The sequence below is a fragment of the Tenrec ecaudatus genome, chromosome 6 (genome assembly GCF_050624435.1).
Source record: "Tenrec ecaudatus isolate mTenEca1 chromosome 6, mTenEca1.hap1, whole genome shotgun sequence".
In the NCBI taxonomy this organism is placed as follows: Eukaryota; Metazoa; Chordata; class Mammalia; order Afrosoricida; family Tenrecidae; genus Tenrec; species Tenrec ecaudatus.
In genome coordinates, this window is record NC_134535.1 from 28,039,616 (window position 1) to 28,064,599 (window position 24,984).

General features: G+C 39.9%; 1 protein-coding gene across 3 annotated transcripts in view; it reads right to left on the reverse strand.

Annotated features, from left to right (window-relative positions):
• Positions 1 to 14,698: 14,698 nt before the first annotated feature.
• The window catches only part of TMPO (thymopoietin), a 29,230-nt gene continuing 18,944 nt past the window's right edge, over positions 14,699 to 24,984 (reverse strand). The window contains exons 5-9 of one of the 3 annotated variants that reach the window (XM_075551139.1): positions 19,586 to 19,705; positions 19,387 to 19,482; positions 18,918 to 19,028; positions 17,845 to 17,933; positions 14,699 to 16,906 (exon numbers count right to left, since the gene is read on the reverse strand). In XM_075551139.1, the coding sequence (XP_075407254.1) occupies positions 16,624 to 16,906; positions 17,845 to 17,933; positions 18,918 to 19,028; positions 19,387 to 19,482; positions 19,586 to 19,705 (699 nt within the window). In that variant the 3' untranslated portion in view covers positions 14,699 to 16,623. The remainder of the gene's footprint in view (positions 16,907 to 17,844; positions 17,934 to 18,917; positions 19,029 to 19,386; positions 19,483 to 19,585; positions 19,706 to 24,984) is intronic. The other 2 variants (XM_075551140.1, XM_075551141.1) reach the window with 2 other exon arrangements.

Below are 24,984 nucleotides of genomic sequence, written 5' to 3' on the forward strand. Positions count from 1 at the left end.
TGGTAAGGTAGAACTAGGTCATGATAGTGGAGAGGAGGAAGCATTAAAGAACTAGAGGAATGTTGTGTGTTTCATCTGTGCTCTACTGCACCTTGGCTGAGCCTTTCCTTTCCTTGTGACCCTTCTGTGAGGGAATGTCCAATTGTCTACAGATGGGCCCTGGGTCTCTACTCCAACTCTGCTGGTTTGCATCAATATGATTATTTTGGCTCTTTTGATGCCTGCTACCTGATTCTATCGACACCTCGTGATCACACAGGCTGCCGTGCTTCTTCCATGTGGACTTTATTGCTTCCCTGTTAGGTGGTCATTTGTTTAACTTCAAGCCTAAGACCCCAGACACTGTGTCGTCTAATAGCACCATCAGGTTTCTTCACCACATTTGCTTATGTCCCATTTTGTTTTCAGCAGTTGTGTCAGGAAAGTGAGCATGACAGAATGCCAGGTTATTAGAACAAAGAATTCTTGTGTTGAGGGAAGACTTGATTAGAGGACCAAAGGCCATCTACTACCTTAATGCTTAACATATAAATATATGTGCATAGACATATATACCTATTATTATATATTTATATATATACATGCCTATATTTATACTTCTATAAATGTCTTTGCTTCCTAGTTCTTCCCTTTATTTTCTTTTACTTTCCTCCTGTCCCACTATCATGTTCTATCTTCATTAGCTCTCCAAAATTCCTCTCAGCTACATTGTACTTGATCAAACCCCATCAGGCATTCTACATCGCCCTCATCATCGATTTTAGATCTCTTGTTGTTCCCTTGTCCCTGAGTTTGTTGGCTCCCCCTTCCTCTCCCCAACTTCCCCCTCTCTCATGACCCCCTGGAACCATCGGTCCCATTGTTTGTTTTCCCATTGTATATCCTGCTTATCTTATATAGATAGACATGGGGTGAGGGAAAGAAGAGTAAAAAAGAGAAGAAAAAGCAAAACAAAAACAAACTATAAATAATTCCAGGCCTATCTGCTGACCCTTATGAATGTTTTCCGATTGGGTCTGATGAAGTGCCAACCCCTGCCCTGCCGAGTCTGAAGTCAATTTTGGGGATTCCTCAGAAACGTCATTGCTTTGCTCCCCTTGCTGCTCTGTTGCGCTCCCTTTGTGTTTTGCCCTGGTGTGCATGGGTCCGACTGGGCACAATCCCCACACTGTGCATGACTGAGTCTTTTGTACTGCGTTAAACATTTTCCCTAGCAATCACAAGGCCACCTACATCTTGGATAAATTTTAGTTTTGTCAGATACAGATCTACACTTAATCTATGTGAAATTAAGGAGTGAATCAGAATCCAATTTAGTTCCCCCCTCCCTAGTTTGGACACCTAGGTTTCTCAGCACTCTTTATTAAAAAGTTCACCCAGAGTTTAGCCTCTGTACTCCCTTCCATTCTAGCTTTCTGTCCCTGCATAAGGACTCATCATCTTAATTACTAGAGATTTATAGTAAATCATGCTAAGGGTGCTGGTCTTGCTATTTTCTTCATTGTCAATTATGTCTAGGTTATTTTCAACTCTTTAAATTTCCATATTAAGCAGAATTATCTAAGAATTTGGAAATAAAAAAAGATGTCATGGGACCTTTTAATGCGTTCAGCTCTGCCAAGTATTCTCTGTCTCCCTAACTTTCTTTATACACAGTTAGGGTCGAAACATCTTATCATTCTGAAAATGATGAGGTGAAATGACTTTGGCTTAGTTGTGAAGATAATCTCTAAGGGTTAAAGGGTTGTGTTTGGCTGGGTTCTCTTGAGAAGCAAAACCAGGATTCTTACGTGTATGCATTATAAAAGGAGACTTACATCAAGAACTGGTTTACACAGCTGTCAAAGCAGTTAAGTCCAGTCTGGTTCAAGTCTGTCGGTCAGACTTGTCCTCACTCCTGTAGCATCAGGAGCTGATGACCAGAAAACAGGAAGATGAAATGGGAAGGCCACAGACTGAATTCAAGGTCGACAATCTGCTGATGGCTTCTGGGGGCAGTGGGCAGGATGACAGGAAGCTGATGAACTCTGGTTCCAGTTCTAGCAAAGGGAAAGCTTTCCCAGAGTCTGCTTAACACGGAGCAAGCCACACCCCAGAAGAGTCTTCCAATTGCTTTGGATTGTAACCTACTCCAGGGGCTCCTCTTGACCACAAGTGCTATGGAGTCACAGAAGTGATTATGTTAGATTCCATCATGAGAGATTACGGCCAACTACTGAGAGCCCTGGGCCAGACAAGTTAACACAAAGCCTAGCTACCATAAGGGAAACCACCCTACAAGATATTAACCAGATTTGAATGCCACAAACTTGTTTCCTCACTGAGTCTAAAATTCCAACTTTTCATAGTTTAAAAACTGGGGTTGCCAGCCTACTGGTTCTCCCATAATGAATTAATAAAAATTGCAATGGCCTTTGCATGAGAATGACATTTGACATTTTGAAAATTATATTTTGATATCCACCATCATTTTAAAACCAGCTTATCCCATTCCACAGGACAAGCACACAACACAAAATAAAATCTCTCCTTTCCTGCCTTCTTTCCTTCCATTTTCTTTAGTTCATTCATTTATGGTTTTTTTTTTCAGTCTCTGATTCTTTTGCTCAACATTGTGTGATTTATCCATGCTTTCTAAATGGTCACAGATTTTTTAATCATTATTGCTATATGATAGTTCATTGTTTGGGTATCCCATAGTTTATTATTCATTGTTTCCAGATATGGCTATTGTGAAGAGTTCAGTAACAAATATTCTTACACATGTGTTTTGATAAGCAAATGGATATTTCTGTTAAAATACCCTAGATATGGAATTGCTGGTTATAGAGTAGGTGGTGATCCTGTTTTAGTAGATATTATTATCAGCTTTCTTAGTAGCCCCGGTAGTATAGTGGGTGACAAGTTGTACTGCTGACCACGAGATCAGTAGTTTGAAACTTTTCTGAGGGAGAAAGACGAGGCTTTCTGCTCCCATTGGAAACCTAATGGGGAAGTTCTCTGTATTCCACAGGGCAGTTATGAGCTGGAATCAACTTGATGGCAGCACATTTTTTGAGTTTACAGTATTCCCAAGGAACCCTGGTGATGCTGTTGGGTTTCTAAGCATAAACTTGGTGGGTTTAAACTCACTAGCTCCTCTTCAGGAGGAAGATGAGGCTGTGCACTCCTGTAAGAAATGACAGCCTTAGATCCATATATCAGATCCCCGAGTTGGAATTGACTCAATGGCAGTGGGTTTGCTTTTGTGTTAGCAGTTTTCCCAAGTAGTTCTACAACTTTGCACTTTGTCCTGCCAATTAAGATCATGTCAATTGCTCCTCAACTTGACCTAACTTGACATTCTTTATCATCTTAACCATTTTGATGGTTGTAAAGTGGTATAGAATTCTGGTTTAAATTTGTAGTTCCTGAATTCATGAATGTGAGCACTACTTAAAAAAAATCACTTTATTGGGGCTCGTACAACTCTTATCGCAATCCATACATCCATCGTGTCCAGCACATTTAAACATTTGGTGCCATCATCATTCTCAAAACATTTGCTTTCTACTTGAGCCCTTGGTATCAGCTCATCTTCCTCTTCCTCCCTCCACACTCTCCGTCATAAACCCTTGATAATTTATAAATTATTATTTTGTCATTTCTGAAGCTGTCTGATATCTCCCTTTACCCACTTTTCTGTTGTCTGTCCTCCAGGAAGGGGATTATATTTAGATCATGTGATTGGTTCCCCCTTTCTTCCCCACCTTCCCTCCACCCTCCAGGTATCACCACTCTCACCACTGGTCCTGAGGGATTACTCTGTCCTGGATTCCCTGTGTTTCCAGTTCCTATCTGTACCAGTCTACATCCTCTGGTCTAGCTGGATTTGTAAGGTAGAATTGGGATCATGATAGTGGGAGAGAGTAAGCATTAAAGAACTAGAGGAATGTTGCATGTTTCATCATTGCTGCACTGCATCCTGACTGACTCCTCTCCTACCTGCGACCCTTCTATAAGGGAATATCCAGTTGCCTACAGATAGGCTTTGGGTCCCCAATCCACATTCCCTGTCATTCACAATATGATTTTTTGTTCTTTGATGGCTGATACCAGATCCCATCGACCTCATGATTACACAGGCTGGCGTGCTTCTTCTATGTGGGCTTTGTTGTTTCTCAGCTAGATGGCTGATTGTTTATCTTCAAGCCTTTAAGACCCCAGATGCTATATCTTTTGATAGCCAGGCACCATCAGCTTTCTTCACATTTGCTTATGTACCCGCTTTGTCTTCAGCTATATTGTTGGGAAGGTGAGCATCATGGAATGCCAATTCAGTTGAACAAAGTGTTCTTGCATTGAGGGAGCACTTGAGTGGAGACCCAATGTCCATCCGCTACCTTAATACTAAACCTATAAATATATGCACATAGATCTATTTCCCCATCATCCTATATAAATATATTTACATATGTACATGCCTGTATTTAGACCTCTGTAAATGCCCGGCCTCCCAATTCATTCTTCTTTTTCCTTTTCCTTTCCTCTTGCTCCACTATCATGCTCAACCTTTATTTGGGTTTCAGTAATTCCTCTCGGTTACATTGCTCTTAATCAAGCCCTATCAGACTTCTTACACCCTCCTTGCCACCAATTTTGGATCACTTGTTGTTTCCTTGTCCCTGAGTTTAACACCACTTCCTTTCCCCCACCTCCCGCTCTCCTATGTCCCCCCGACCGAACCGTTGGCTCCATTGCTTTCTCCTCCAGGTTGTTTATCCTGCCTATCTTATTTTGACAGACCTGCAGAGATAATAATACGTACAAAAACAAGACAGAGCAAAACAAAGCAACAATAGAAAACAGAACAACATAAAACCAATGAAAAAATAGAAAAACCTATAAATAGTTCAGGGTCTGTTTGTTGACCTTTAGGAGTGTTTTCCGGTCAAGTCTAAATGCGTACCAGGCCCTGGCCCCAGTCTATTTTTGGTATTCTCTCGGGACGTCCTTTCTCTGCTCCCCTTGCTGTTCTGTTGAATGCCCTTAGTGTTTTGCCTCGGTGTGGTGGGGTCAGATGGGGTGCAATTCCCACACTGTGTCTCGTGTTGTCCACCATAGGGCTATGGGTCAGTAAGGGATGTTGTGTCTCTTAGTGGGGTTGGCCCTATGGCCCTCTTTGTGCATTGGCTGCTCTAAGCAGGGATATCATCCTCAAGGCTTGGTGGGCTAGGATGTGCTCCTTGCTTCCTTGCCCTTCACTTGCTTCTGCGTGCTCTGATCAGACATGTCCCTCCCCGTGAGCTGTAGCTTCAGGTGAGCACTACTTTTATCAACCATTGTGTATAGTTTTGCTCTTTTTATAAACTATCTACCTTCAAAAAGTTTTGAAATATATTCTATATTATGTACGAGTCCTTTGTCAGTGTTGTATGTATAACAAATATCTCCTCCCACTCTGAGATGAATTTCCACTTTGTTAATGGTATATTTTTTAATGAAGTTATCAATTGTGTATAAATTATGAATAAATGAATTAAAGACTTCCTTTATGACACCTTTTGTGTCCCATTTAAGAAAGCTATACCAATCCACGTTTGATTAATTTCAGACTGAAGAAGTTGGGTGAATTCATCAATATCTTTATTACTGTTGGTATGTAAATTTGAATAATTATAATAATTAGAATTCCTTGTATGTGTAGGTAGTATCCTATTACAGACAGCATTACTTCAAAAGAAATCGTGAAATGTCCTTTTTGATGATAAACACCACCATTCCTTTTAAAGTTGTCAGTCTCAGCATAGTAAGCCATTTAAGAGTTTGGTTCAAAATGGCAGTTGTGCAGGCGGTAGAGTGGTGAGCATGGGTGCCTTCAGAAACGGCCAACCCCAGTCCAATTCAGCTCGCCAATGCCTAGGATATCGATATTTATGCATTCCATTTCATTTTTTGAGAACTTCCAACTTCCCCAGATTCATACTTCAAACATTCCGAGTTGATTAGTAATAGATGTCTGCAGCTGTTTCTAATCATTTTGAGTCATTCCCCATCAGCCAATAAGGTCCTGAAAGTGTCACTCCATGTCATAATCGCGAACTGTACTTTGAGAGGGCGGCTCTTCCTCAGTTATGTTTTGGGTGCCTTCCAACCTGATGTGTTCAAGGATGGAGAAGATGGCACAGGACTGGGCAGTCTTTCCTTCTATTGTACTTAGCATCACTGATGCAGAACTTAACTCTATTATAGCCACAAAATGTACTATACATTATTGCAGTCTTTTGAAATTTTGAGGTCTTGCTTTATGGTACAACATATGGTCAATTTTGATCAAAACGCCAGTGATAGTTGAAGGATCATGTCTTGTAAGGATTTCGGTTCCTTGTGGCCTTTAGTGTACGATGTTACTCATGTGAATATGTTTAAAGGACTTTGAAGATGTCATTATTAAAACATGGAGGCTCTCCTGGATGAAGTGAATGAAACTTTCAAAACAGGAGAGTAAGTCAGAGCAGTTTGAAGTATGAGGAGGGTTTGTCTCATCATCCCACTGAAGACAGAAGGAGCCTGGTGGAAATCATGAGAAGGAATTGAATTGTGACAAGAGGCTTGGCTGCAGATTCTCCCCTAGTCTCCAGTGAGCAAAGCAGCTCTGCCAGCTCCTTGACTCGGGTTGTGAAGCCCTGAGCAGAGAACCTAACTGATGCACGCTGTACCCAAACTTCTAACCATGGGAACTGTGATACTAAACGGCTGTTATCAGCCAGTAAACTTGTGATTTGTTACAGAGCAGTAGAGAAAAAAAGTATGAGGACAAGCATACACGTATTGCAACAAAATCATAGAAACCTTTATGAAAGAAAACTATCAAAATAAAGTGCTACTTTCTGGCAGCCCGTGTATTTTCAATATTCTTCACCAGCATCATAATTCAAATACAGTAATTCTTCAGTAATGTCCAACTTCACACGCATATGATGCAATTGAAAATACCATGTCTTGTGTCAGGTGCACCTTAGTCCTTAAAGTAACATCCTTGTTTTTCAATACTTTAAAGAGGCCCTGTGCAGATTTACCCAATGTAATACATTTGATCTTGACTACTGCTTTCATGAGCCTTGATTGTGAATCCATGCAAGATGAAATCATTAACTTTATTTTTTCCCTTTGTATCATGATGTTACTACTACCTATTGATCTAGTCATAGATTGTTTTTTGTTTTACCTAGAGTTGTAATCCATACGGAAGGCTGCAATCCTTGATCTTCATCAAAGTGCTTCAAGTCCCCCTCACTTTGAGCAAAGTTGTGTCATCTGCATATTGCAGGTTAATAATCTTTCCTCTGATCCCAATGCCTCATTCTTCTTCACAGAATTTCTCTGATTTGCTCAGCACACAGATTGAATTGGTAAGGATACAACCCTGCCATATCTTTCTTGATTTAAAAACATGCAGCGCTCCCTTGTTCTGATGGCAGAACAGAAGTAGTACAGAAACACAGCCAGAATGCTCCTTGGAGGCAAGGATGACGTGATTTTTGTCTCACACGCTTTGGAAATGTTCTCAGGAGAGCCCAGTCCCTGGAGAAGAACATCATGCTTAGTGGTGGGGAGGAGGGCAGCAAAGAAGAGGAAGGGCCTGGACAAGCTGGATCGACAGGGGTGGCAATGATGTGTCCCCACTGAGGCTAGTACAGGATGGGGTGGCGTTTCATTCGGTTCTACACAGGATCACTATAAACGGGAATGGACCTGGTGGCACCTAAGGCCAACTGACACTATTATTTCTTGCCATATCCCCATCCTGTCTATACACCTCCCAAAGGTGATGTCCACCTCCCTGAAGAATTCTGCACTCTCTTAATTTTCCACTCTATGAATAGTTTTGACATCCTTGAGGGGCTGGCTCAGATCATGTTCGTGTGAGATGTTGAGTTTGGGGAACAAAAACAAGTCTAGACTAGAGGCGTAGTCAGGGCTGAGGGATGGATGGGGCAAGGTTTTCCAGTGACATTATTACAGGACAGCTCTTGCAGGTACACTGTTGTGATGGGGGGGGGGGGGGAATCCCGTTTAAATTTTCCTGGTGTTTTTCCAGAGGGTGCAGTTTACACAGCTGATAAAACTTCATGTCTTCCATGACCATCCTGCATTTTTAAAACCAACCAAGCTATCAAGATCACTATTTTCGAATCAGAAAATGAGTCATCCTAACCCTCGGAGCTGCCAGCAAAGGCCCTCAGAAACAACTTATGAACCTTTTTCTGTGACAAGCATTCTAATGAGAAGACCCGTGGAACTGAGAGACTGGTTGCAGACATGTATAAATATGGTTTAAACAAGTCCCTGATGTATGACTTGCAACGTTAGTAGCTGTACTGACTTGTGTTGCCATTATCATGAGGTACTGTGTGGTTAGACTATGCATGGCGTGCCTGTCTCCGGTTGGGCTTATGGTGGGCGTGAGTTCCTGAAGACTGGCATTTTCACTTCTCAGAGACAAATCTGATCTCTGCTGGGTCTGGAGGCTGTCTTCTTCTGGGTCCTGCATACCTGTCAGAGGCCGACAGTGACTTCACTTTTCCGAGGCTCCTCCCTGCCCTGTGTTCTCTTCCTGGGATGCAGCCATTGGCAAAGGCCCTGCATCCTATTTACCAAAGGTCCTTTTCTAGACCGACGCACAGTGCAGGAAATGGGGTTTCTTGCACACCAGGCTTCAAGGACTCCACCTGAGTGGCCTCAGTGAACCCTGAATGAGGATCAAAGGGAGCCCTTGACTTGGGCCACTGAGAACATGGGTCCAGGGGCACGAGGGGCTGAGATGGCAGCCCTGTGGTGAGGGTGAAAGATGGGCGGTAATGGGTTCACTGGCCCTAAAAAGGCCTGAGACAAAGAAGTTCCCAGGGGCGAGTGTGAACACTAGGACAAGCAGGGGGAGTAGATGCTGAGTGGAGGGGCCAGTGGCTAGGAGAGCTTGGCAGTCAACTTTCAGGCATAGCTCAGAGGAAAACAATCCAGCGCCTGCCATCTGTGGCACACTTGCCCAGGGACAGATGGAAGAGTAGGCGGGACTCTGTGATGCTAGTAGAAAAACTAGGGAGACCAGGTGAGAGCTGAGCTGGAAGCCCAAGGTGACAAGGAAGAGGCTCCCTGGAGAACTGGCGGCCACCCTCCACCATTGCTGCTGCACTCACAGGGAGGATCTGGCCAGGCCAGTGGCTAAAGACAAAAGCTGCAGCTAGCCCAACGGAAAAGGTGGTTCTGCCATTCACATCCCGCCCCCTTCCCCCACCCAGCATCTCTGACCCTCACAGCAAGTCTATTTTTCTTTTGTATTTATTTTTAATTACTTTAAAAAAACATATTAGGGACTCAGAACTCTTATCACAATTCATACATACATCAATTGTGTGAAGCACATCTGTACATGCTTTGCCCTCATCATTTTCAAAGCACTTGTTCTCTACTTAAGCCCTTTGCATCAGGTCTTTTTTCCCCTCCCTCCTGAGCCCTTGATAATTTGTAAATTATCATTTTGTCATATCTTGCCCTGTCCTGCGCCTCTCCTCACCCCCTTTTGTTGTCTGTCCCCCAGGAAGGTCACATGTAGATCCTTGTAATCGGTTCCCTCTTTCCAACCCACTCTCCCTCTACCCTCCCAGTATCGCACCTCACAAGTCTATTTTTCAAGAGAGCCCCTGGCCTCTCCCTCTCCTAACTCCAGCCGTTTCCCTGTGGCTCTGGAACTGCACACTTCATGCCAGGAAGAGACGAAAGTGGAAATCAGGCTTGGAGTCACTTCAGTGGCTTCCTGGCAAGCTCCTGAGCTGGGAACCAGGGACTCAATTACAAGCGGTGAAGCAGAAGTAGACATCTCCTGGGAGCCAGAATCTAGTGGCCCTTTAAAGGAGTCAATTTTCAGGACCCTGGCTCTCCAATGTTGGAGTGTGACAGTGCTGGTGTTAGGTAAAGGTGGAAAGTCTGTGCCTGTGGAGACTGTCATCTAGATCCTCCCCAAGCCTAAGACCATTTGTATTGCTCTCGAGGGGAAACAGCAAGGCAAAACTTCTCCCCCAGGTCCGTGTCAATGCAGGCACCTTACACACAGGAGCCGCCTGCTCCCACAATGGAGTGGATACAGGGTGTCCTGGGTCGGATGACCCCCCCTCCCAATGATTCCTGAAAATGTGACTTTAGGGTCTTTGCAAATGCGATTTTTCTGAAATAAGAGGCTGGACCAAGATCCAACCATGTCTTGGGAATAAGCTAGATAAAGCCTGGCCCTTCCAAAGCTTGTTTTTGTTAGGGCATGTGGTTTATTCTAGAACTAGTGAGCACTATTCAGGTGACACTTCCAGCAATACTGAGCACACTGGGCATTTTGTTTCTCCACTCAGGCTACTTGGAACTCTGGGAATTATTCCGCACAGCCCAGGCGGGTGGTCTCTTCTATGCATGGTTTGGTATTTCGCTAACTCAAGGGACTCCAGGCAGGCTTCTGGAGCTTCCCGCCCCACAGTTTGAACTTCTTCATCCTTTGGCTGTTTGGGCTGAGCCTTCTGCAGCAAGTACAGTGCTTATAGGGAACATGCCATGCACGTGTAGGGCTGGTGTTAACTGGTCTCCTGGGTTATAGCTTTGTGCTGTTACCCAACGTATGAAAAGAGTTGTCTCAAGTAGTTTGCCGTTTCTATGGTTTACCACGGGGCAAATCTGGCACCGTATTCTCACATGACCAGAAGCAGAGTAAGCCATGACTTTTAGTATCTACGAATAGAAGACTTCTGTGCCAGAAGCTACCATAAACTAATGGGGATGCTAGGGAAAGTACATGACTCATTTTACAAACATAACTAGTAAAAAGACTCTACCTATCAGCATGAACATGCTTCCCAGTTAATGTGAAGCTCTTGCCTTCCCCAGAGAACTCTGAATACAGGCGAAGCAGTTACCCTGTTGAGACGCATAGTACAAGTTGGAAAGCCATTCCCATATTTGTACTCCCTGGAATTTAAGATGGACTTATCAGTTTTTATCTTCATAGTATCTTTGAACTCTCTGAGGGTGTTCTCAACTGCAGACCATTTAGTACTAGCACTTTTCTCTGTATTGATTTGCTAAGTTGGCTGGCGCCATTGCTTCTCACATCCAAACACACCCACTTGATAACACTGGGTTGGAACACAATTTTGCTCCATAGCCTGGTTCCTGAGAGACGCTACTAAAAAACAAACAAACAAAAAAACAAAACAAAACAAGAAGACTATAAGGGGAATCTGGTCCGTGGGGACAGTTTTCCTGAGGTTGCTCTAGAAATGCTTCCTTATGGCAATTGGTTTCTTTATTCAGTAGCAAAATAGTGTTTTAAAAATTCATAGCATCAAATTACTCGTGTCCCACCCTATCACACATTGTACAAGTTTCGACCGTTGCAACCTCTTGCCTCATTGTCATGTCTCATCTGCACAATACCTTATTTTTTGTTATCTGACCATTTTCACCTTAGTAAAGTTCTGTTCAAATGACTCAGCCTCCTGATTAGAACGAGATCCACTGGAATGCAGAAGAGAGAAAACTGGTCGTGGGTTCCTAACTGTGGAGCTGGGATACTTACTGACTGTAAAGCTAGTAGTTTGGACCCACCTGCCGGCTCCAGCGAAGTCGAAGCCTTCTGCTCCCATAAAGATCTTCAGCGTCAACACCCTAAGGCAGGCAGGAGTCCTCAAACTTTTTAACCAGGGGGCCAGTTCATTGTCCCTCAGACCCATTGGGGGGCTGGACTATAGTTTAAAAAAACAAACTATGAACAAATTCCTATGCACACTTTACATATCTTATTTTGAAGTAAAAATACAAATGGGGCAAAAACACCCGGCGGGCCGCATTCAAGTCCTCGGCGGGCCGCAGTTTGAGGACACCTGCCCTCAGGGGCAGTTCTGCTCCTTTCAGAGTCTGAGTCAGCATCAACTCAATGGGAGTGTGTGCGACGACAAATACAGCCCAAGCAAATGATGTGTACAGACATGCTGACAGTAGCACTGTTCAGTCAGAAACAGAAAACTACCCAAATAGCCACGGAAAGTTCAATAAATCAACTGCTACACTCACAGGATGTGAAATACAGGAATGATGACAATGTACAAATAGCCAGTTACGGAATAATCTCACAGTATTAGGGAAAACCACCCAGAGTTGCACAAAAGTTGATTCTACATATAAAGCTACAAAGACAGAACCTAGGGCGTTCTAAGCAAGGCTTGTGGTTACTCTTGGAGAGCGCGAGGGAGCTAAAAACTAGAAGGAACCTATGGGGAACTAGCAATAGTTTCTTGATCTGTCCCCGGGTGTACAGTCTCCATTTAAAAAAATCTGACTTCATAAACTTTTAAGCTATTGCTTTTAGTATTACAATTTAACCCCATCAGATTACTGAAATTATTGACCACGGTCATTGATAACCTGACTGTAAACCATTATTTCTCTCCTCATTTAACTCATCAGCATGATTACTGATCACTCTTCTGAAATGTTCTCTTCAATGACACACTCTCCTGGTCGACCTTCATTGCCACCCACCCCCCCTTTCTCACTCTGTGGGTCATCTGGTGACACCGTGGGGCAAGTTGGGCTGTCAATGGAAGGCCAGAAGCTCGAAACCACCAGCTGCTCCAAGGGAGGTAGACCGAGCCTTTCTACTCTTATACAGTTATAGTCTGAGCCAGGATTGACTTGATGGCAGGAAGTTTCATGGTAATCACACATGCTCTTATCACTTCAAATACCATCTACGTACTAAGGTCGTCCCATCATTCCTAGCGCAAACGTCTCCCCCGAGTCTCACCAGGAGCACTTCTACTCTATCTGTGCAGGTCACCATGAGATGGAATTAGTAGCAGTGGGGGTAAAAAAAAAAAAAAAAAGAATTAGTAGCAGTGGGGTTTTGGTTGGTGGCAAAAGATGCCAATTTTACAAAATTACCTGGAAAATAATATTTACCTACATTCAAGTCATAACCTCTAAAAACAAAACTTCTAATTGCTCCTGTTACTAGGGAAAATAAAACCAGCACTCCTTATGAGGGGCTTCAAAAAACGCACAAACGCCATTACCTTCCAATTCTATCCATTCATTTACTTTTTGAAGTCCCCGGCATTTCTTCCCCGTTTCAAATTGCTCAATGTGACAAAAGCAGTGTGCTGTATTCTGGATCATTTAGTCAGTGTGGTCTAGTTATAAAAGCATTTGAGTGAGATTAAATTTTCATCGTCAGTGGTAATTTATTCCAAGGAACTTCTGATGTACTTTTGGTTCTTTGCCAATAAAGATCAAATATCAAAATGCCACTTAATAAGATAAAAAACAATGAGTAACAATACACAAAGTCAGTATGAGTTTGCTACTGAATATATATTCAAATGCTTAATTTTTAGGATAACTTTCAAAAACAATTCTCCAAGGCAAGTTCAAAGATTATTTCTCGAGCTGTATCCATGGAATGGAAAGCACTGAATGGCTCATAGGAAGTGTGCCATATTTTATTTCAAAACACTTCAAGCATCACTCCCCATCACTCAGTTTTCAGCCAAACAGATGGATCTGTACGGGGAATGGTAACACCAGAGAAGCCCAAACTGCTCTGAACACTCAGCCATTTGCGATCAAACAGCAGCTTTCCTTACCCCAGTACTAAGCCCAGAGGGACAAAGAAAGGGGAGGAATATAAACAGGAAGCACAGGAGAGAAGTGGGATCAGAGACATATTACAATGCGGGGCCTGTAACCAATGAGAAACAAACTGTTCCTGAACTAATTGATGATTGAAAAATTGATTTGTTCTATAAACATCCCCAATTCCAAAGAAGTTTAAAAAACAAACCAAACGTTAGTTACTTTACTGGAAAGAAGTTCCTTTAATGCATAGAGGCATTGGGTTGTGGAATATGCAGGACTGGACACAGGAGTAACTGGTTTTAAGTATGCATTGAGTGAGTGAGCGAGCAAGCAATAGTTAAGATACCCTTCTATTCCGACACCTGTAATCAGCTCCAACATGGTACAGACTCACCTGTACAAACCTGAGCAAGATTCTTACCTTCTCTAAGAACCAATCTCTTCCTTGGTAACAAAGATAAAATTAAATAATATCTATACTTTATAAGATTATTTGATATCACATATCAAGTCCATAGAGTGGTAAGCAGGTAACCAAATGTTAAAAGGTTTCTGATGCCATTTACTTTCTTATTAAATAGGGTGTGCTGAGAATCACTAATTAAAATCACCTGGTAAGGACATATCAAGTGACAAAGCAAAAGCATTTTCATTCTCTGAAGACAACTGCACGATGAAAACAAACAAAAACCCCCAGTGACCAGCAGTTTTGCTTCGTCTCAAAGCAGGAATGACTGATGCTCATGAGCACCAAGACAGTCTAGCTAAATGAGGGAGGGGAGCAGAGACTGAAAATAAGTTAATGTATGGGATAGGTGAGATGCCCCCGAGAATTTCCCTGTCACTCAAGGATATATATTCTTTGTTCATGAATAAATGAGTACTATGGTGATTAGAAATAAGCCACATTGATTTAAGAACTAAAAACTCAGTAATTCCTAAAACAGTACAAACATAACACATGCCACCTGGAAAAAAACATAATGTCATCAGGAATCTGTGCACAACTATCTAAAACAAAGAGCATTTATTGCAATGACAAAACTAGAGGTTAATTACTTGTTTATTATTGAATTATATTGTAAAGTCTTAACTACGTTGACAATTTAAATCAGCAAGAAATGCCTTTTGCATTTACATCAAAGACACATTAACTCTAGTGGCAAAAAAACAGACACAGACAAAAGACCAAGTACATGTTTGAAAAAAAAAAAAAAAGGCTACATGTTTTACCCAGTCCTACTTTTGCTAATTTGGACCATAATTTACCTATTAGAAAACTGACCTTACATACATGTTAAGTTTGATTTTATCTTCCCACATTTTTAAACATTAAAAGCAATCTGTCACAATTGCTAATAAACAAAGATTTAAAAATCATATTGATTAAATTTTAAAACAAAGCAAGCATCGATGTACTATTACTCTAGTGGAAGGTTGCGTAAACCATGCTCCCTCTGTGGCTCATATCTCAAAGAAACACTTCTTTCTCCTCAGCAAGGCGAGCACTGCAGACCTGGGGAAGATTCCCTACCCCACCCCCACAGGACCGGACCTGTAAAGTGTTTCTGGTTTTAGCTGCAAAGTGAAATGTCTGTAAAATATCTACAAGCTAAATATCAGCATAGGGCTAATTCAAATTAAGATCGGGTGCCAATCTAAATACACATCTTCCCTTTTCTTAAAGTATTTTATTCCAGATGATATTTTAAAATAACTTACATTTCTTAGTGTGCTTTATGGTCAATGAGTCTGAATTTGAAAATCAGGTGACTCAGTTTAAAATTTGTTTTACTTGATTCAATTGAAATGTCATTGGTCTACAATTTAGCCAAGCTAAACATGAGGTAAGTTAAATAAAAAAAATAAACCAACCACAGAAATAAAGGTAAGCATTTCAAGAGTACATGAAATCATAAAGGCCCTTCTCAGAGTTCACAACTTTATATGTTGGCTGCTGTGTACCCAAGAAAAGATTACTATGTAATTTAAAATCAAATACCATTTGCACTTTTTAATCAAATTATATTTGGGGATATAGGGGCAAAAACTTGGCAAAATTTGGTTTTGTAACAGAAGACAAAGAAATGATAAACCCAAGTGGGACATGAGACCAGTGTTTAAAGTTCTAAATTTTTAAACACACACGCACACTTACTTATCTAAAAAATATTTTGGTAACAAATTAGAATGGAGAGAATGTTTTGCTGAATACATTCCCAACAAAGAATACACATTCTCAATTACAGCCTTACAGCTAGCTGACAGTTTTTAAACACCGTATAGCCAAATAATCGTTTCCCCAAACATATTTAGGGTACACTAAAAGATCCCTGGTAAAAATCAACTGTATTTAAATGGGTTTTTAGGACTTTCATGATACTAGAAATCTTTTAAAAAGTACTATAGGGCTTCAATACCATTACTATTAATAAAAGTTACAGAAGAGATTATTGCTATACTTTCCCCATGAACACCATCAAACTTGGTTGCAGTTACAAAAATTGCAACCCAAGTTATCTTTCCTCTTACTGAATTTCATTGTTTCACGTCTCCAAAGTTTTATTCAGCAGAGAATCAATCTTAAAATCTTTTCTGTAAGAATGCAAAGTATTTAAATGTGTAGCTTCACATTATACCATCACATTTTGCCCTTGTTTCTCAGATACACAAAAAACAATATACATTTTTCTTAAAAATGAAACAAGATGTCCACATTAAAAAAATAAAGCCTACAAAAATGTTCCAGATCTAAAAAAGATTTTCATATGGCACAAAGTGATCTCCTACTAGTCCCAAACATTTCAGTGAAGTCCATTTAGATAACTTGTTTCACTTTTCAATGGAATACTACGTTTATCGAGGTGAAGTCATTTATTTCTAGTTCTTGAGTCAATAAGTACACACGGATATTTTTTATATCGTTATTGAAAATAGGAGACCAAATTGAGTGTGCCCGAGAGCTACCAATCACTTGGATTTTGTCGAGTCAGGGAGAAAACTAGAGAAGGGGTTCCCTTGGTTGGTTTCCATAGCTTGATAGACCAGAAACAAAAACATGGCCACAACAGCCAAGAGCAACAGCTTTATCCACATGGGAACGGAGCGTCCCTTTTTGGTCTTTTCTGACTTGACGTCTGCCAAGGGAACATACTTAGGGACATATCTGGATGAGAAGGACTCCTCCATCCTGAAGTCACTGAGTTCCAACGGCCGGCCTGCAGCCCCTTTGATTGGTCTGCGGCAACTAGCGCTGTCAGAAATGAAAGGAGGAAGAGAAAGTTTACATCAAATCGTTATTTGCATAACTAACAGAATATTTCACTGTTACTGCCAATTTCAGCATATTTCTTTACAGTTAAAAACTGCCTAATATACAAGGTTGTCTCCCTCTCCTGCCAAGAATATAAATCTGTGAGGGAAAAAAACTCCACCATCCTTAATTTTATTTTTTCTACATTTTGTGAAGCCCCTAGTAAAATCATTAAGCCAATCAACCTAGACATTTTATCTTGTTTTCAATTAAAGAGTTACATCCCAAAACAAAACAATAACCCCTCCCCCCAACCAAGAATTAGACCACAGGTTTCCAAGTGTACTTCTGTTCCCTTCGCTGGAAACAAACAAACAAACCAACCAACAAACCCCAAAGACTCAGAGCCCCCCTGACAAAGAGAAACTTTTGTACTATAGCCCATAATCCAGTGTAAAGTGAAGGTATCTGTATTTGTAGCCTCCCTGCCCCCGATCCCCTCCTCCCCACACACATACCCAGAAACACCAAGTTAGACAGCACATTTGTAACTACTCATTTAACCTGTCTCCCTCCCTTAACGGCTTTTCAGTCAATGTTGATATATTTGGTGTTTAAGAGGGATACATTATGGTCATCTGGTTGTGATGCCATCAGTTAAGAAACAAGATACTGAGGTATATAGCCTTTTCAATTAGATATGAAAATTTGGCAAAACCTTTTTAATAGATTTCCGTTTCAAAATATGAATGACATAGTAAATTATATATTTACATTCAACCCTTATTTGAAACTGGTTCAACTTCTAAGAATCAGAACTGATTAAGTTGATCAGAATTTCAATGATTCTCAAAAGAAACCAATTCGATTCTGAATGCAGAGGTACAATTTTTCATGTGGAATAAAGCTAAAAATGGAGACTCAATGTGCCTCAATACCTAATTCCTGTTGGTGTAGATGCTTCATAGGGAAACATTTCCTTAAGAATATCCCTTTCTAGTCTTCGTTCCTCTGTTTTCTCTCCCACCTAATAAAGGAAGAAAAAGAAACAAATGTAGAGGTGCAAAAATACAAAGAAACCCACCCTAGCTTTGACAATGCTAATTTCAAAATTCATGTTTGTCTAGGTATGCACTTGTTTTCTAAGGCTTTCCTATTTTTTCTCGTTAAGCTATAGTAATACAGCTATGGGGGGCAGAAATCACCACAGTCACGTTAAAATAGCTAAAAAATTTACAGTATACCTTAATTATGGATTTCTTATGCTTTTCATTAATAAAACATTAAGAACCTTAATGTTCTTAAATCAAATATATTCTATTAACAATGAAAATATTGTTCTTTATATAAAATGATACACAAAGTCATCAAATACAGAGGATATCTACCTTCAAAAGGTGCATGAAAAATGAGAATTAAGATACTGATAATGTTCTATGAATTCCTGGAAGTCTCTTTGCATTTAATATGGACCTTAACAGATTTTATGTAACATGTTGCTCAACTACAGAATCAGTCCAATCCCCCCAACCAAATATGAAATAATTTAACCTGATTTTTTGGGTTCTCTTTATTCCTATACCCAGATCACAATAACAGTCCTTTAAGTCTGTTAAAATTATAGTACATCATGCAGTTAGTACTTTAAACTTAAGATATGAGTTAATAAATTCTGGCATTATACAATCACTTTAATGTTACTAGACTTTGCAACAGTTAGCCTCCTTTAGAGCCTGTAATTCTCTCAACTCACATCTATGACAAACAACATATCACAAGCAGCATAGAGACCACACCCCTGAAAAATGGAACTTAAGTGGCACATAGGGATAGCATTAGCATGTCAGAACATGTTAACTCATTTTCACTAAGATAGGTATGTCATTAAAATCACACACACACACTCCACCCAACTAAGAAAGCTCAGCTCCCGCCCACTTCAAAGCATAAATAGAAATAATTCCTCTTTAAAAGAGCAACGATAGCCTCAAACTAAATTGGATTCATTTACTTCAGCTCTGGTCAATGGTTTCTTTGGTGTTCTTCTGGGTGTGTCTGAGAATTCAGTGATTGGCAGAATAGGAGCTGCATGCTTGAAATTTCCAGTCACCCTATTGACAACCTGCCAAGATTCAAATTATTCAGACTCAGAATTAGCCAAACATAACAAATACAGTGAAGAAGAAAAAAATTAGAAAAGTTATTCTATGTCTGCAATATTTGAAATTTTCACGTATTATAAAATTAGAAAGACCCTAGAAATTAGCATATTTAGTGCTTCACATGTGCAGTCCTACCATTCTTCAAACATCCTAGCAACATGGATCTTTATCACATGTACACAGTAAAGAAAATCTTAAGTGAAAAGTTATAAAAATCAGAATTACAAAACAAAAACAAAAAACTTCACCACCTCCCCAATTCTAATTAAAGGGAAATTTCCAAAAATACCACTTGTATAATTTATGAAACATATTTACTAAGGTTTCGTTGCTTGACGCCATTATAGTTTCAGCTATGGGAGTACTTTCTGAAATTACTGCACCATCTATACGAAAATGTTCTGAAGTTTCCACCTGTTAGTTTGAAAAACAAAACAAAACAAAAATAAATATAAAATAATCACTAACGGCCTGCCAATCCGAAAACCCAAATTCTAAGCAATGAGCCTTGCATCACCCTTTTCCTTGGCGCTCCTCTCGACCCTCGGGCAGCTTCCCGAGCTAAGGCCTGCAGATGGCTGACTTTCGAAGATCCACTGGTCCACTCAGTCTCAGGTATTCCACCTTGAGGATAGTTCTATTCAAGCATCGACACATTAAAAGCCATGTTCTAATATCAAACACCACAATAGCGGCCACATTAGCACACTAAAGCCAAGACCAATAACCAAATGTAGAATCTGCAAACAATTGTTCTCAAAATATTTCTAATTAAACTGACATACAAATATCAGAAAACTGGTTTAAAAGACCCTAAAAAAGCCCATCTCTACTACCTCAACAATAAAGTGAGAGGGGCAAGCCTATCAAATCACTCGCTACCCAAATGTAAATTCTGGTTTGAAACAAAGACATAATTTTTCATGTGGTTAGTTTTTTGAAGTAGAAACCCTTCAAACTATAACCCACCATAGTCAGCTATCTGAACCCAAAATTCTCAGGTTATCAACCATTTTTTCAGAAACAGATGTCCAAACTGGGCAGTGTAACAATCCTAGCGGTTACTCTGTCTCATAAACATGCGTCTCAAAGCGTCATTGCCAACCCACAATGCTACCTACTCTCACTAGAGAAACATGGGAAAGTTCCATCCCAGAGTCACATCTCCTGGAAAAGCTGATTTCCTCATTTAAAAACCACCACACCAGTGCTTCTCAAACTGTAACGTGTACTTGAATCACAGTCGTTGTTAAAAGGCAGAATCATTCGGCAGATTGGGGGGCGAGTGAGGGAGGAAGATGGAGATGAGAGTCTGCATTCCAAGTAGCCAAGTGTTCCAGGTTGAAGCCACTATTACAAGTGGGAGCGCGTGTGCCACCAGTTTTGTTTATAAGCTAATATTTTACTTAGGCAACAGATGCTATTATTTTCAAGTAATTATCTATTAATTTGCAAAACAGCTTTTTTTCTCTTATCTGGTGGTACATGATGTCATCTAGGAGCTTTACTATCAAAACCCGATAAGGTACAGACATACCTTGTCTATCTGATTTTATATTTATTCCTATATGGGACTGGCATTAGTGAGAGTATTCATTTGATTCACTTTGAACCCCCAGGGTTACCCTTACTCTTATTGGTCAAAAGACAAGTTTGCATGCACATCATACATGTAACATATAACAAATGCTTATAATTAGTAAAAACCCTGAATTTTTTTAAATTCTAGAAGGCAGTAATAACTTTAATCTCACGTTTGCAGTTCCATGTCTGCGCGGTTGAAAACCTACCTCTGCCCCAGAGCAATTAATCAAGTCTCTTACAAAGTCCTAGGCATATTCAGCTTTTATAGAGCCTAAGGGAATTCTAATGACAGCAAAGACTGAGAATAACGAGTTTAAGATGACATAACTGACAATGGACTTATGCCAAACACTTTTTAAACTTTACACTGCTCTTCTAATAATCAATGTTAGTGAAAATAATGGCATATGTTTAGGTGCTGGTCTGCTATCTATATATTATCAATGTATATTTAACAGTTTTTTAAAAGTTTTAAGGTATCAGATAATTACTTGAAAAGGCCAATAAACCTGCCAGTTCTAAATGGATATTTTAATAAGTACCAGATAGCTTACCTACAACTATGGAGGCAAAGAGGGGGAAAAGCACCCCCAACCTATACATTTCGTTACCCAATAAATACAAGTTATTTTCCTTATGTCATGTTTTGAAAAAATAAATGGGTTCATCAAACATGGAAATTTCACCAAATAACATTTGAAACAACTCTGAAGTGTCTCTATACACTCATATGTGCATCTAAGTACAGTATATACTTGTGTACACGCTGGGTTTTCTTTCAGCACATTTTTAATGCAGTTTCTGTGGTAAAATTAGGTACCTCGGCGGATATTCGGGTCGACTTATACTCAAGTATATATGGTAAATAGGCATATAAACATATACATGCATGGATTCCTCCCCTCCCCCCGTTATCTTTTACTTGAAAGGAGAGGTCAACTAAAGAGTCTTTATTTTCTCATATGGAAGGGAAAAAAAAAGACACCTGGGTTGCTTGGATACCAATTTTGTCAAATGCACTTTCTGCATTTATTGACATGATCATAGTTATTTCTTTTTCTATAAATGAATTTCACTGATTTTTAAAAATAGTAAAACAACCTTTCATTTCTGGATAACCCTACTGGTTGTAGTGTTTTACCTTTTACGCACTGCTGGATTAATTGCCTGAGGTACCAATTATTTCATAAAATTGGGCAATGACCATAAAAAGAAAAAGGAACGTAGGTTGCCAGTGGGGAGGTCTGAGGACAGAGGTAGGAGACTTTTCAATTTGAATTACTGATACGATTAAATTCTTTGGTCAAAATATTTTTTAAAAATTCCTAGTCATTAAAATTTAATTTAGAATTCAAGATCTTAATTTAATGTAACATTATGTTTGTACTTCAAAAACTGACAAATTTGACATCTCCAGAAAAGATATTCTGAAGATTCAAATAACAATGAACAAGTAGCTATAAGAAAAAAAGAAATACAGATAAAAACTATCCAATGTAATAATTAGTAACACACTAAGATAATTACTGTTTGAAAGGAACTCATTGGTACATAAAATCAATAATTAATGTGGTTACTGAATGCTCTGGGACCAAAATCAGAATCCCAGTGATAACCATTTTCAACAAGACAGTCTATAGCAGCGGCTCTCACCTGTGGGTCGCGACCCCTTTGGTGGTGGAACGACCCTTTCACAGGGCCGCCCCACTCATCACAGTAGCAAAATGGCAGTGATGGAGTAGCAACAAAAATAATGTTATGGTTGTGGGTCCCCACCACATGAGGAGCTGTTTGAAAGGGTCGGTGCATGAGGAAGGTTCAGAACAACTGTTTTATAGGAAGCCCGAAGTTTTTCTTGGCCATAACAAGAAAAACAAAGGCTATTTCATATTTGCCTTTTGTTAAAGTGTCAGTAAAAGCTACTCAGAAAACAGTCACAAGAGAATGCAACAGCTGGGCAAGTTTCACCAATTGTACCGATTGACAAATCTCAATAAGCACAAGTATAAGCTTTAAGCAACAGCAAAAACCACACAGAAATGGGTTATAAAAAGACAGAAGGAAGAAAAAAAAAAAAGACAGAACTTGAGTGCCGTGATGAGGGGATACTTTCTGGGCATGTTTCTGTAAACTTGTAATTGCTCTAAGACACAAAGCTTACTAAGAAAACCACAAAATAAACAATGAAGTCATTTAACTCTTGAAGCTAATCAGTGTCAGTATTTCTCCATTAGAGAATGTAACACTGCTGGCAGAAATGGCCAAATGCTTAAAACATGGAGGGGAACTTGGCGACATCCATCAAAATTAGATATGCAATTTGCTTCTCGCCTAGTAGTTTCCTGCCCAAAGACAAGTAGTAAAAATATGACACTTAACAAAGGTAACTGTGCATTCTCTGTATCAGCTCCCAATGGAAAACAACACTGGCTAAATAAATTTAATTTAAAAATTCCACACTCACTGCCATTGATTGGGTCGACCACTCACTCATAGCAACCCTACAGGGCAGGATAAACTGCCTGTGGGTTTCTGAGACTCTAACACTTTAGGGAGTAAAAAAATCTCATCTTTCTCACTTGGAGTAGCTGGTAGCATTGACCTGCTGACCTTGAGGTTAGCAGTCCAACTTGTAACCAATATCACCACCAGGGCTCTTTGAATTAGTGAAATCCACTCAACAAATGGAATACTATGCAGTTGGATCAGAACACTGACAAAGTTGGATTTTTTATTGACATGGAGTGCTTTCCGGTGTAGGTGTTTAGGCTGAAATCAGAATGGTAGAAAGGAATTGTTCAAAGTGCGAAGTAGGCTGCCCATTGTGTAAAAGGATGAGAGAAAAGGGCATAAACAAATACCATATATTAAGAGTTGTATGAGCCCCTAATAAAATGTTTAAAAAAAGAAAAAATAATAAATAAAATAGAGCAAAAAAAACCCCCAAACCAAACCAAACACCATAAATACTCGTGTATAAGCCAAGTTTTTCAGCACATTTTAAATGCAGCTTTTGTGGTAAAATTGGGTACCTCAGCTGATATTTGGGTTGGCTTATACATGAGTGTATATGGCATATAAATTTATGTGCTTATTTGTATTGTGGAACCAAACAAAATATAAACCAAGTATCAATAAAGAATAACTACTTGATAAATGGAGAAAACAAGAACTGAAGCCAGATTTCTGCTTCTACAGTTTTGTTTTGCACAAATATAACCACATATTTTAATATATCAAATGCCAAATATGAAAAATTACAATAGCCAATATTAGAAAACAAACTAAGCTTTCTCCATACTGGTGGCTTTCTCACACACACAAATTATTTCAAGTGACTTTCAGATTAATATTTCAACAAGAAAAACTGCAAAAACAAAAGCAAGATCCACCATCCAAATTATATTTAGTGATCTTATTAGTAGTATAATCTGTATTACTTTGAAACTTTCATATGTATGTAATTAAAGATAACATTTTAAAAACAAAGTTATTTAATCTGAGAAACGAATCCAACAGCTTAGATAGCCTGTAAGTTTAAATTTGAAATATCATGTCTCGTGGTTTTTCTTTGGAGTTCTACTTACTGAAAAGGCTTTAGAAGCAAAAAAAAAAAATCACAACTATAGAATCTAGACTGCATAGGGGAGATGAGTCAGTCAAGGTGTGATGTAGCACCGATGAAGAATACAGCTTTTCTCCAGTTCCTAAATGCCTGCCCTCACCAACTACCATGATCCGAATTCTACTTTGCAAGTCTGGATAGAGCAGAGGATGCGCACTGGTGCAGATAGGAGCTGGAGGCACAGGGAATCCAGGGCGGATAATACCTTCAGGACCAGGGGTGTGAGGGGCGATACTGGGAAGGTAGAGGGTGAGTGGGTTGGAAAGAGGAACCGGTTATAGGGATCTACATGTGACCTCCTCCCTGGGGGACAGACAACAAAAAAGGGGATGAAGGGAGATGCCAGACAGGGCAAGATATGACAAAATAATAATTTATAAATTATCAAGGGCGCATGAGGGAGTGGGGAGCGGGGAGGGAGGAGAAAAAAGAGGACTTGATGCAAAGGGCTTAAGTGGAGAGCAAATGCTTCGAAAATGACGAGGGCAAAAGAATGTACAGATGTGCGTTATATAATTGATGTATGTATGGATTGTGATAAGAGTTGTGTGAGTCCCTAATAAAATGTAAAAAAAAAAAAAGAATCCACACTGCAGACCCTAAATAACATTTAGCAAGGCATCTTACCACGTCAGAAAACAAGAAGGTATCAAATATAGTCGTGATCAAGTTGATTCCTACTTATGACAACTTACCCCCACCCCATG